The sequence below is a fragment of the Larimichthys crocea genome, unplaced genomic scaffold (genome assembly GCF_000972845.2).
Source record: "Larimichthys crocea isolate SSNF unplaced genomic scaffold, L_crocea_2.0 scaffold348, whole genome shotgun sequence".
In the NCBI taxonomy this organism is placed as follows: Eukaryota; Metazoa; Chordata; class Actinopteri; family Sciaenidae; genus Larimichthys; species Larimichthys crocea.
The window spans coordinates 41,355-55,138 of NW_020854613.1; the positions used below are offsets into that span (position 1 = coordinate 41,355).

The window sequence follows — 13,784 nt, forward strand, 5'->3', positions numbered from 1 at the left end:
CTGTTCTCTCTCCCTTCCTCTTCACCCTCTTCACCTTAGATTTCAACTATTGCAGCAAATCCTGCCACTTTCAGAAGTTCTCTGATGACTCAGCAATAGTCGGTTTATTGAAAAGGGTGATGATAGTGAATACAGGACTGTTGTGGGCAACTTTGTCACTTGGACGGAGCTGAATCATCTGCAGCAATGTGACAAAGACGAAGGAACTAATAGTGGATCTGAGGAGGGCGAAAACACCAGTGACCCCTGTTTCCATCCAGGAGGTCACTGCAGATAGTGTTGAGGAGTATAAGTACCTGGGGGTGTACTTGAATAAAAAATTGGACTGGACTAGTAACACCGAGGCTGTCTCAAAAGGGCCAAAGCCGACTCTTTTTTCCTAAGGAGGCTGAGGTTTATTCTGTTGTGGCCAGTGCGATCTTCTTCGCTGTCACATGCTGGGGCAGTGGGCTGAAGATCGCGAGCACCACAGACTTACCAAACTGGTCAGGAGAGCTGGTGATGTCGTGGGGGAGGAGCTGGACACTCTGACGACAGGGGCAGAGAGGAGGATGCTGTCCAAGCTTTCTTCCATATTGGACAATGACTCTCACCCTCTCTATGACACACTGGCCTGCAGAGGAGCTCCTTCGGCAGCAGACTCCTCTCTCTTAAATGCACCACAGAGCGACACAGGAAATCATTCCTGCCAGTGGTGATTAAACTCTATAATGGCGTCCTCAGCTGACATATACACGGACATTACTTTTGCATTTGTTGCACTTTTTTGCAAAAACTTTATTTAATGTCAATGATCTTGTATATACCTTTATTTATTTATTATTTATTTATTTATATATATATAATAATATAAATATATATATTATAATAAACAACACACACATACAGAGAGAGATGATAGACCCCCCCCCCCCCCCCCCCCCTGGGTGTCCTCTTCTCCCCCCTACAGTGACTGGGTGTGGCAAGCTGCTGCTTTTGGAAGCATAACTGAACAAGAGATTATTCACTCTCTGAAGATCCAGCTTTTTTCTGAACATGCTAAATATTTTGGAGCTAGTTATGAAGAATCAAAGTAGTTCGGGTGTAGGTTAAAGTGTCAAATCCATCACCCACAATCTTGATATTTCCTAGCATCTGCAGGTTATGGTTTTTACGTTGAGGTTTGTTCACAACAAGGTAAAGAAACAAAAAGCAGGTTTAAGCACAACTGGAAAAGGAATGAAATTCCAAAGCCACCATGTGGCTGACACACAGACACTGACACTGAGTGTAGAGGCTGAAAATTGGATAGGAGTAGGAAGTGAGATGGAAAATAATGATCGGATAGAAAAATAAAAAGAGGGGACTGAAATAGTGTCAATTTGTAGCTAAGAAGAAAACCAGAAACCCGGATGATGGAAGAGAAACAAGTCATTTATCAAGAAGCTCAGGGCTTTAGATTGTCTCTGCATCTAAAGCCAGAGGGACTGTGTTGTGCTTTGGTGGCAATGACAGACATGATTGAACCCACACTTCACATATACTGCTGAAATTGTCTTTCCCTTTTGACAAACAGAGCGGGTAGTTCACTAATCAGATGATCGGTGGTTCGATCCTCGGCCCCGTCCCTGCATGTCAAAGTGTCCTTGGGCAAGATACTGAACCCCAAATTGCTCCCTTAAGTCGCCTTGGATAAAAGCTTCAGCAAATGTAAATGTTATGCATTGAGGGGAGCTGCGAGGCTTCAGAGCTCCGACTGCTGCATTTAACTAAACCACACACACATCGTCTCCTAACCCACCTACATAGACCAGTTTACATTGTAGAAAAACACACAACAGCATTTAATTGTCTGTATATGGGGGAGCAGAGAGTTTTTGGGATTGTGGTAAGACAAAGCACCCGACTGCATCCACTGCACTGTAATTTTTCATTTCAAATCAGTCAGGAAACTCGCAGGATGCTCAGCGATAAACTTTACAAAATGCCATCAAAGATTTATATCAATCAGAATGTTTCCAACAATAAGATGTGCCAGGAAAAGTTCTACTTAATGCCCTGACCATGAGTCACACACTGTTTTCATAAAATTCCCTTGTGTTCATCACAATGACATCGAAATACTAAATCAGATAATCAGTTTATTTTGTATAGCCCAAAGTCACAAATACATTTGGCCTCAGAGGGCTTTACAATCTGTACAGGGAGTGACACCCTCTGTCCTAGACCCTCGTTTAACATAGTTTCACAGCCAGTTGGTCACTTGACATGTGACCATTACCAAGACAATGAAAGCTCTGAAGGAAGTAGTCAGTTTGTCAACAATTCAGCTATCCTCGGATGTCGACAGATAATAAATAACCAAGCCAAGATATCTTTTCTGTGCACCTATTCTTGGTATGAAAGATATCGGCACATGAAAGACTGTGCGTTCTGCTTTTGCTGTCCATAGGGACTGCTTATCTACAGTTATGGCACAAAACTTCTCCCAAAAATCGTTTTTTGTATTTTCATGTTTGTTTCTTTGCATGGAACAACACAAAAAATGAAAAAAACCAAACAGATTGTTATACAAAACTCCAAAAATGGATCAGACAAAATTATTGGCACCCTTGACTTCATATTTGTAGCACACCCTAAGAATTCTAAGGTAGCCTTTAGATTTCATAATTGCATGCACACAGTCAAGAATATCCAGTGCCTAAAGGAGCAAGCAACCCCGAAACATGAACCTCCACCATGTTTCACCATGTTCTTTTTCTTTTCTGCTTCCAATACAAAGACTATACAAGTCCATTCAATTTTATTTATATAGCATCAACACTTTCCAATAGAACAGGTCTGTGAAGGGAAAGGATGATGAGGCCAACAATCAAATGATATTTGTAGGAAATCACCGTTTTGTTTAAAGTCACACAATTAAAGCAATAATTAAAGATTGAGGAAACTATGGTCTGATGGATCAAACTTCAGATTCACAGATTCAGCGCTGGTTCTGGCTACATTTGCGCCCTGGGCGCCATGCGCCCTCACGGGGACTGGCGCCCAGGGCGGTCGCCCACATGCCCATAGCTAAAACCGGCCCTGACCAGATTTGACGCCATTCTCAGCAGATGTCAAGGAGAACATTTTCAACACAGTGCAAAAAACCCTACTACTCCTTACTACGTATGAATCTGTCATTTATAAGTCTTTCCCTTTATTTTGGCAGGGATTTCATTGTCATACAGTGGAGAAAAAAGTTTATCTCCTGTGTCAAATAGAACGGGACTCTCCCGGACTGCTCCCTGAACTGCTCACACTGTGTTTTTGTTTAGGTTTTTTGATTTAAGTCATTTGGTGGAGCTCAGCATTCCTAAAAACAGCCACACATGATTGGCCAACAGCCGCTGCTACTCATCCTCAGACGAAAGAGACTGCCAGAGCATGGTATCTTCTGCATTCCTTACCCCCTCCCCCTCAGTCTTCCTCCTTCACCCTTCAGATCCCCTCGTTCCACACATTCCTGACATGGAACTGAAGCTTTAAATTCACCTTTTCTCCGTTGAATCTGTCAAGTTTAAGGCTGTGTGAGTGAGTGTCCATCCAGGAACACCATCATCTGGGTCAGAACTGATGGAGACAGAGGAGCTGGACTCCAGTTTCGACCCAAAGATTGCATTTGTCTTCCTTGAGGACCTAACAATGAAGATAAAATTTCAGGACAAGCTCGACACTGTTGTTCATTATGGCTCAGACGTTCTCTAATGTCAAACTATTTTAAATCATCCAGATGCTTCCATATAATCTTCGACTCTTCTTAACATGCTGTTGTGTTATTACTATCTGTACTGTATCTCCTCAGTAAACTACTGTTGCAGTTTTCCTCCGCTCAGTTCAAATAAGATGTAAATCCTATGTGGTGCTTGAAGCACATAGGTTCTTATTTCATTTTGCCCAGAAAGCATCTAAAAAATGAACAAAGCTGAGATTTTGTGGGGGGCGGGTGGAGGTGGCAGACAGCTATGGGAAAATAAAGATCAAGTGAGTGGAGAAGTCAGTGTGTGGTTTTCGTCAGAGCTCGGAGATGATTTTTACAATTCAAATCGTGGTTTATTTCCTTCATCTCACACTGAACTTTTCATTCCTCTTTTGTATTGTATGTATTGTGTATTATTAATTGATACCATACAATCCTCTTATGTGTGTTGCAGGCTCTGTTGAAGATGGACTGTCAGGGTCTCGTGGCCAGCGTGTCATGGACTTTGTGCTTTTGACCACAGCTGGGGAGTGGCCGGGCGCTGGAGGAGCTGGCTGAGAGGCTCGCCAAGGTTTCACGCCAACAGATGGATGCTTACGAGGCTCCCCATCGCGACAAGAATGGGGTGGTGGACAGTGAGGTAGATTACTATTGTACTGATTTAAGAAGAATGTTTATTCAGGTAAATCAGAAGGAGAATCACAATCAAAGCCTGAAGTTTTATTTTCTGTTTTTATTTATAGTAATTACTATTTATGTTTTTTTGCAGGCGATGTGGAAGCCAGCCTATGACTTTCTGGTCACGTGGGGCCGCACAGATCGGTGACAGCTACAGGGACTTGATCCAGGAGTTGCACATGGGCTTAGACAAGATGAAGAGCCCCATCACCAAACGCTGGAAGCACCTGACCGGCACGCTCATCCTCGTCAACTGCCTAGACACACCTGCGGAGCCCGCCTTCAGACCTGCCGCTCAGGACGACTACCCATCTAAACACTCCTGCTTCATGACTCCATGTCAACCATGCTGGTGTTTCTCTACACCAGTTTCATTTGAACTCTCATTCAAACACTACTACGGTCATAAGTTGATGTTTTGTTTAGCGCCACATTCAGCTCGTTCCTAGGGAAACACCTCCAAACTGGCCCCACATCAAATGCCATGCGTATGGGAGCTCACAATGATATATGAAGACTCTTTTAATAGTCTTGTATAGTTATATATTTTTATACTATTAGTACAGACAGCATTTTTCAAGCAACACTTTGTGAACCCTTTGGTTAAGAACTGGGATTGAAGGCTAAAAGGAAGTTTTTGTGTCTTCTATTTATTCTACATGAAAGAGAAACGTTATTTTCTCCTTTTTTTTCAGGTCCTTTCTGATGGACCTCTGTTCAGAGATCAAGATATTCTGCTGAATTTTTAAAAACTGAACAAAACAGAATAGTTTTGTGATTCTTGTCACAAAGTTTAATAAGCTCTCCACTAGTGCCAAAATATTTAGCCAGTATTGAAAAGTAATTTTACAGAAAATGAATGACAACCAGTAATATTCTAAATAAAAATAACTGTTTGCAGCAAGAATTTCAAACGCTGTCTGATCTTCTATTAACAGCTATCGACAAAGCAATCTCAACTCACAGTCTATACCTCATTTGATCTGGTGCTTTGACCAGATTACCTGGTTTTTATCAGCTGTCATGGAGCAACTGAAGATGCTTAATCTTTACATGACCTGAACTCTTCATATGTCTGCTGATAAGGACCAAATGATTTAAACTGAAAGCTGCAGACAGTAAGCAGACTTTGAGCATAGATTGTTCTCGTTCTTGTCTTTTTGATGAATTGTTCTAAATTTCAGTTTTCAGACACAAACTAAATCTTAACCACTATTTCTCAACTCTTTGCTGCTGCTTGCCCGTATCTTTGATCCAGTAGAAATCATTTTTTTATCAAAGCTTGCCAAAAATGAATACAGCTCTAACAGATGACCTTGTACAATGTTGAGACCACTGTTGTAAAGACACTGTCTGTAAAAAGTTTAGTATCAGTGCTGCGTACTGTACTATGTGCTATTCACACATCCATCCACATCATTGGGTTTAAAACACCTTTTTGTCACTGTATACTTGTGTGGAAAAGAAATAAAATGAAAATAATTGTACACACCATTGTCAGATTGTGTCTGTTTCTGGCTGTAGTCAGCTGTGATCATTTCCCGTAAATATTGAAACAAAGAGCAGCAGGCTGTCATGTTTGTGTGTTAACTGTGTTCCGACAAGGGGAAACAAAAAACTGAAAATAAACTATGTGACAAAATGTGCAGTGGTAGGTAAACAGGATGCTGCAGAAGGACATAAGAACCCTAGGAACAGAGCGAGAACAAGAAAGACAAGTTTAAAGAAAATCCCTGTAACTTCCTACCTCCAGTGTGTCCTCTTATGTCCTCATCATTTTCATAAGTATTATATTGAAAAGACCAAACTACCACAGCCTTTAAATGAACTTAGTGTTGTATTTCCCAGCAGCAAAGCTCTCCAGGACGTAGAAATCATGTCAAGCCTACAGCCACGTTAGCATCCTTATGGTCACACAGAAAAAAAAACCCTTTTCCCACCTGGAGTCCAACATGTATAGTGGGGTATGTCCAGTGGCATGTTGACCTATGGATGAATCTGTGCTGACATTTAGCATGTGACCTTATTCGTGTAAATATTTTTAACATACCCACACTGACAATGTTTGGTGTGTAATATTTAGTTTGTGAGATTAATAGATTGTAAACATTTAATGATTCCACATCACATCCTGTCAAAAAGAATTTTCATATCATATAAAAAACTTTGTTGAATACAGCAGCGCCAAGATACACAAGATAGAGATACCATACACACATACCACAACGAGCATAGAGAAGAAGCATGAGTCAAAAGTGAATTTTGGAAGTTGCAGATTGTAAATACCATAATCTTAATACATGATCTTTAAATCAGAACAAAAAACATAAGAATCAATGTATGGGACAGTGCTTGCAGGTGTATGGTTAAGATGAACATCCATCGCTGCTCTGATTTCACTTTGTTTGGCCTTTGAATTTCATCTCTTCACAGCAGCTGGAAAGAAGACACAACAGTTTTAGTTTGTCAACCTCGGAATAAAAAAAATGATTAATTAATAGTTTAGACATAATCATCAGCTGAAAAATAAAAACATATAGTTTATATGTATTTATTTATTTATTTATATTTCATAGAACTGACGCAATAACAAAGATTCTTTTAAAGCGTATTTCTCATGAACATGGATGGTTCTCTCTCTGTCTGTTCTTGGTGATGGAGTGGCACACTGTCTTTGAAACTATTTTAATCGCGAGAAAAAAGAAAGAAGAAGAAAGAGAACATACCACTCTAGAGCAGCTTCTTTCTTTTGTTGACCCTAGTGCCTGGAAATATACAACTAACCCCTAAAGACCAAGACTACCTATGGGAAAGAGGACTCAGGGTACATCTGGTGAGTGGTGCACCTGGCTGTGCTGGAGACCTGCTGCTGCCAACAGTAGACCAAGTGCTGTACGCAAACACTTTCAAATATCAATGGTGAATATAAATGCTGCCTCTGATGGCCTCCTTGACTGAATTAACACTATGGGGTCTTAACAAGCACCACCCAGCCTGGGAAAGGGGTGAGCAAACTGTCAATGGTGGAGTTTGTTTCCTGTGTGTCTGTCGTGTATGGTGTGGTGTTTTTTGCCAATGGGCCGGCACTGGTCTGGAGAACACTTGTGGGTACCATAATACTGGACCCACACAGGGTTAGGGATTTTTCAAATTGTGTGGGTGCCATTAGGCTCCCCGTTAGAGGAGGGGGTACTGTCAAATAGACGCTGTCTGCTTCCATGTTTCTGGGCATGTCCTCAGATGTCGTCTCACACCTGCCTGATTCACTCACACCACCTGCCTCTCAACTATCAGTCTATGCTATAGGTTTCCACCAGCCCTGCCCACCCCTGACAGTCCACCACTGGCTCCCACACCTCACCACCACATCCCTCTGTGTTTTCATAAACTTTAAATGAGGTTCAGCAGTTGGTGCGTTCTTGAATCTGCTACCGTTCTCATTAGCCTAGCAAACACAACCATGAATCCTCACCACTTCTCACAAAGTGGAGGGAGCTCTTCTTGGTGTAACATGAGCAACACTCCAATCCCTTGTCCAACAGCATACTGTCTATCTATACATATATTAAATTCTAGTGAGGGCTGGCTCGGTCTCCCTTAGTTGTGCGGCCTTTAGGACTAGATGCCAGCAGACTTCCCATGATGCACTGACGCTTCCTTTCATGTCCCATAAATGCATGTTACAAACTCACACTTTCTTCCTCCTCCTTCTTAACTCAACTGGTCGCGGATGACCATCCACTAATGAGCTTGGGTCTGCCAGAGGGTTCTGCCTTTTTGTGTTTTCTGCCTTTTTTTTTGTAGTTTTTTTTTTTGATTATTTTTTTTGGCCTTTTCAAGCTTTACATTTAAAGTAGAGACAATTGCAAGATTGACAGGAAGGCAGGAGACGACAGGGAATGCATGCAGAAAGAACCGCAAGTCAGATTGCGAACCGGTCTATAAGCCGGACTATAAGCTTTTGGTGGTAGAGCTTCTACAGCAGACATGTTTATATGATAGTGCGTAGCCAAAGTTTAAGGAAGTGATTCCTTCAGCATTGAATCAATGCCATGTCCACTGTAACAGAGGACTTTGTCTACTTCCTTTAGCCACCCAAAGACATCTTGTTGATAGTATTACAGGCTCATTACGGACAACTACTAGACTCTATTGCACCTCTGAAAAGAAGATAATTAAACAAAGAAGGCAGCACCATGGTAGATCCAGCAGACGCCGGAATTAAAGCACAGAAGGCACGGTAAATCTGAACGCAAATGGCGTGCCACTAAAGCTGGAAGAATTTCATCTAGCCTGGCAAGATAATCTCAAAACATACAGGAAGGCTCTCCGTAATGCCAGAGGCAGCCATTACTCTTCTTTAATTGAGGGAGAATAAGACAACCACACAGGTTTCTCTTCAGCACTGTAGCCAGACTACAAAAATAGAATCCAAGCTCTACTGAACCATCTTCCTTAGGTCTAAGTAGCAATGACTTCATGAGCTTCTTTAATGAAAGATTATAACTATTAGAGACAAAATCCATCACCTCTTGCCCTCAATAGGCATTTGATCTGCATTCTGAACAGCAAGTTTTGAAACAGCTGTAAAACCTGAGTATGTATTTAGACTGTTTTTTTTCCCCCATCGACCTTCATCAATAACTTTAATCATTCTGCAGCTAAGCCGTCATCCTGTCCCTTAGACTCCATCCCAACCAGGTTGCGCAGGATGTTGTTGACCTTAGTTGTAATTCGTTATTGGATATGATAATCTGTCTTTATTATCAGGTATGTACCACAGTCCTTTAAGGTAGCTGTAATTAAACCTCTTTAAAAAGCCCACTCGTAGACCCAGAGGTCTTAGCCAACTACAGACCGATATCAAACCTTCCCTTTCTGTCTAGAGATACTTGAGAAAGCTGTAGGCTAATCAGCTGTGTGACTTCTCCATAACAATAGTCTATTTGAGGATTTCCAGTCAGGATTTGAGTGCCATAGCACGAGAGCCGCATTAGTCAAAGTTAAAATGACCGCCTAATGGCTCAGACAAAGGACTCATCTCTGTACTTGTCCTGTTAGATCTTAGTGCGGGATTTGACAACCATTGACCATCAAATTCTTTTACAGAGACTGGAACTAGTGAATTGGCATGCAAAAGAACCGCCCTAAGCTGGTTTAAATCGTACTTTTTAGATCGATCGCATTTGGTTCACGTCAATGATGAATCCTCTATGCAACAAAGTTGTCAGGGAGTCCCCACAAGGTTCTGGTACTTGGACCATTCTACTTCAGTTTTATATATGCTTTGCCTTGTAGGGAACATTATTTAGGAATCACTCTATCAAGTTTTCATTGTTATGCTGACGACACCCAATTGATATTATCGATCAAGCCTGATGCAACCAATCAGTTACACTAAACTCGCCAAGCATGCCTTAAGGATTAAAAAAGTTGGATGACCTACATTTTTTGATGTTAAATTCAGACAAAACTGAAGGTTCTGGAAGTGGACCCAAAACACCTCAGAACGCGCTTCTATAGAGACTTAGTTACTTTAGATGGGATCACCCTGGCCCCAGCCCACGGAAGAATTGGAGTTGTTTTGTTGGCAGGATTGTCCTTTAACGTCCACTAAACAAATTTCGAGGACTGCATTCTTCCAATAACGTACTCGCTAAATCAGACGCATTGTCCTCAGCGGATGCAAAATTCCACGCATGATGCTGGCTGGTCTTGTTATAGGGTGTGTAACTTGGACGGCAGTTATGAACTCTCAGTTCAAGGAACAAGATTCAGAGATCACATCTCCCCATTGGCTTTCTTGCAGGTGGCCCTATTAAAATCGAGAATAGAATTGTAAAATTCTTCTCCTTACTTACAATCGGCTCTTCATGGTAGAGGCCACCCATCTTATCTAAAGACTCATAGTCCATTATTTTTACCCTCATAGAAACACTGCGCTGCCTCAGACGCTGGGTTTCCTTGTGGGTCCTATGTTCCAAAGTAGCTTGGGAGCCAGAGCTTTCACTATCAGGCTCCTTCTTCTGTGGATGGAACAACACTACCATTCTCGGGTTCGGGAGGCAGACAGGTCACACTTTAAGAATAGACTGAAGACTTTCCTTTTTGATAAGCCTATAGTTAGGGCTGGCTAAGGCTCATCCCTAGTTATGCTGCACATAGGATTTTAACTGCCGGGGGATCCCCCTCACCGGGTTAGCCTAGCAAGGCACGTAAATGGTTGTAATAGATGGCACACATCTCCCTTACCGAAAACATCTCTCTCCTCTCTCATCTCTCTCTCTCTCTTCTGCTCTTCTCTCTCCGTCTCCTCTCTCTCAATCTCTGCTCATCACTCTCATACTCCTCATAATATTATTTTTCTTATCGCTCTCTAGTTTCATTCATAGTCGATCGATTGACAGGTCCTCATTATAATGCTGTTACTAACCAAACTTCGCCCGGGTTTTCTGTGCGCTGTCTCCAGCAGGTTCTAGTGATACGTGGCTTGCTGCTGTAGTCATGCATGACGCCACTGACAGATTTATTACTAGGTCATTATTGCTACATATTATACTGTACTTTGTAACATTTTATCATCATTATAATGCTTTGTCAGCCCTTTACAGTTTGTACATATATGTCTTGGTGATTGTTCCTGTACACGTGACATCCATTTGCAGTCTGTCCAGTCCTGGGAGGAAGGTGATCCCCTCCTCTGTGGCTCTTCCCTCTGAGGGTTTCTTCCACTTTTTTCTCCCTGTGAAAAGGTTGTTTTGTGGGCAAGTTCTTCCTCACTCGAACCGAGGGTCTAAGGACAGAGGTGTGCACTCTCTGTACAGATTAACAGCCCATCTGAGGCGAAATGTACTTGGTGACTTTGGGCATACAAATAAAATTGTTGATTTGATTTGAATTGATTTGGTCCTTCCACAGCAAGGACTGAGCCTTTTTGCCACATGGGGGCGGCTTTTGGCCCCACCCCTCACGCGAAAACACAACAACCCCAAAGTGTTGTTTGTTCCCCCCCCTGCCCCTTTTAAAAGGAAAAAGTTTTTTTTTCCCTTTTCCCCCTCGGCCACCAAATCCGCCAAGTTTGGCCCCCCCTTTTGAATTCGGGGTGGAAAACTGTTGTTTTGTTTTTGCCCTTTGGAAAACCCAGTAAGCCTTTTCCCTGTGGGGGAAAAAAAACCCTGTTTGCCACATGTTCCCCCCATTCTGTGGGGGGGGGGTTGGGGGTGGGGTTTTTTTTTCCCTCTTCCCTGGGGTACCTCCAGCCCTTTCCCCTTCCCCAAACAGTCCCCCCCAAAAAAGACATGCCAGTTAAATGGTTGGAACTCTAAAAAAACTTCCAAATGTGTGTGGGGAAAGGAAGGGGCCCTGGGGTTGGGGGTCCCTTTGGTTTCCACCAAACCTTTTGTTTTTTTTTAGGGACTTGGGTCCCACAACTGTTCCCCCCCAGGGAATTGCCCCCACCCACGCCCCCCTCCCGGTACATAAAGGTTTCCAAAGCTTTGTGGGCCCCCCACCCAATGGGAATGGACAATTGCCCCCCCAGGAAAAAGAACCACAAGGGTTCAAAGAAGTTCGAAACCCTGGGCGTCCCACAGCCAAAAAAAAAGGGGGACCTGAGGCCCACCCTTTTTTTTTTTTTGCCCTCAATGGGGCCCGGCCTTGGGCTCACGCTAAACAAAACACCTTCAGGTTTTGTTCCCCCCGGCCTGTGTAAAAGGGAAGTTTGTTTCCACCCTCGCCAAACCCCATTCGCCAAGTTTGCTTTGTTTTTTGCTCCGTTGGGGTGGGAACTTGGTGGGTCCCTCCAGCAAAGTTAAAAAAAATAATTAAAAATAAAAGAGTAAATAGTCCCTAGAAAAACCTGCCCCTTCGCCTGTAAAGGAAAAAAAAAAAAACCCCGGTCCACCCCAATGAAGGATAACTTTTTTTTTGGGTTTTATGGGATTCCTCCCGCTAAATGGGGGTTAAAAAAAGTTAAACTGAAATAAAAATAAAATCAAAAATTCAAAAAAAATCCAATTTTGTTTTTTAATATTTGTTATAAAGCCCCCCAAAAAAATTCACAAAAAGTAAACATTTTGGGCCCTCAGAAAGGGCCTTTTAACAAGTCTGTTTTTAAACAAGGGAAGTGGGAAAAAACAACCCCTCCCCTTGTTTCCCCCCCCCCCCCCCCCCCACCCCCCCCCCCCTTTTTAAAAGAACCCTTGGTTTTTGGGAGTTGGAAGGAAAAACCCTTGCCCACAAAAAAAAACCTTTTAAACAGGGAAAAAAAAAAAGGTTGGGGAAGGAAACCTCAGGGAAGAAGCCCCCCACAGAGGAGGGAAATTCCCCTCCTCCCAGGAAAACGGACAGACATGCAAATGGAATTTTGTTACCCCCCACCTTGTTACAGGAACCAAATTTAACACCAAACATAAATTGTTACAATTAAAAACAAATAACTGGAAAACCAAAAAGTAACAATGGGAATTCAACAATGGAAAAATGAAGAATAAAAATGTTGACAGTAACAGATATGGTAAAAAAAAAAAAAAAGTAAATTATGAAAAAAAACAGTAAAAAAAAAAAAAAATAATGCGGGTTAAGTGGAACCCAATCAGTGGGCAGGAATCACGCAGCAAGCCCCCCATGGATCCCCACCAAAAAACCCTGCCCTGGAAAAACGACAGGAGCCCCCCAAAACCAGAAAATCCGGGGAAGTGTTTGGTTTTGTAGGAAAAAAAAACAATGCCAAAGTAAATGAGGAACCAAATTACCCACAGATGAAAAGAGAATGGGAAGAGCCTCTCTTCTCTCCCCTGCTCTCTCCTCCTCCCTCCTCTCTTCTCTCCCAATATTTTATATTAGATAGTAAATATTATATATAGAATATATTTATATAAATAATAATAAAATATATATAGATTATATAATATAATATAATATATAATTTATATATATAGATATTATATATAGATATAAAAATAATTTATATTAAGAGAAGAGAAGAGGCCGGCGGAGAAGGAAAGAGAGGAAGAGAGAGGAGAGTTTTTTAGGTTTTAAGGAGGGAATGTTGAACTGCAAATCCTTTTTCCCCCCCTACCCAAAAAACCGTGCCCGGTTTTTAAGGCAAATAACCCTGGGGTGGGGGGGTGGGGGGGGAGTTTTCCCCCCCCCCCCCCGAAAGGACCCCCCCCTAAAATCCTATGGCAGCATAACTTAAGGGGAAAAAGTGCCCCCAAGCCCAAGCCCCCCTAAACTATAAGGCCCTTGTTTGAAAAAAAAAAAAATCAAAAAAAGGAAAAAGTCGTTTTTAAAGTCTAAATTTCCCTTTTAAAAGGTTGGGGGTTTTTGTGAACCATGTCTTTTGGCCCTCCCCGACCCAGAAAAAAAGGTAGGTTTTGTTTGTTTT

At 42.1% G+C, this 13,784-nt stretch overlaps 1 protein-coding gene across 2 annotated transcripts in view; it reads left to right on the forward strand.

The window, feature by feature from the left end:
* LOC104939703 (SH3 domain-binding protein 4) overlaps positions 1-13,784 on the forward strand; it is a 30,496-nt gene that overhangs the window by 10,095 nt on the left and 6,617 nt on the right. The window contains exon 3 of one of the 2 annotated variants that reach the window (XM_027276354.1): positions 4,173-4,244. The exons of the other annotated variant lie outside the window; for it this stretch is intronic. Coding sequence (XP_027132155.1) covers positions 4,173-4,235 — 63 coding nt within the window. The 3' untranslated portion in view covers positions 4,236-4,244. Of the gene's footprint in view, positions 1-4,172; positions 4,245-13,784 lie in introns of those variants that run through there. 2 annotated transcript variants of the gene reach the window in all.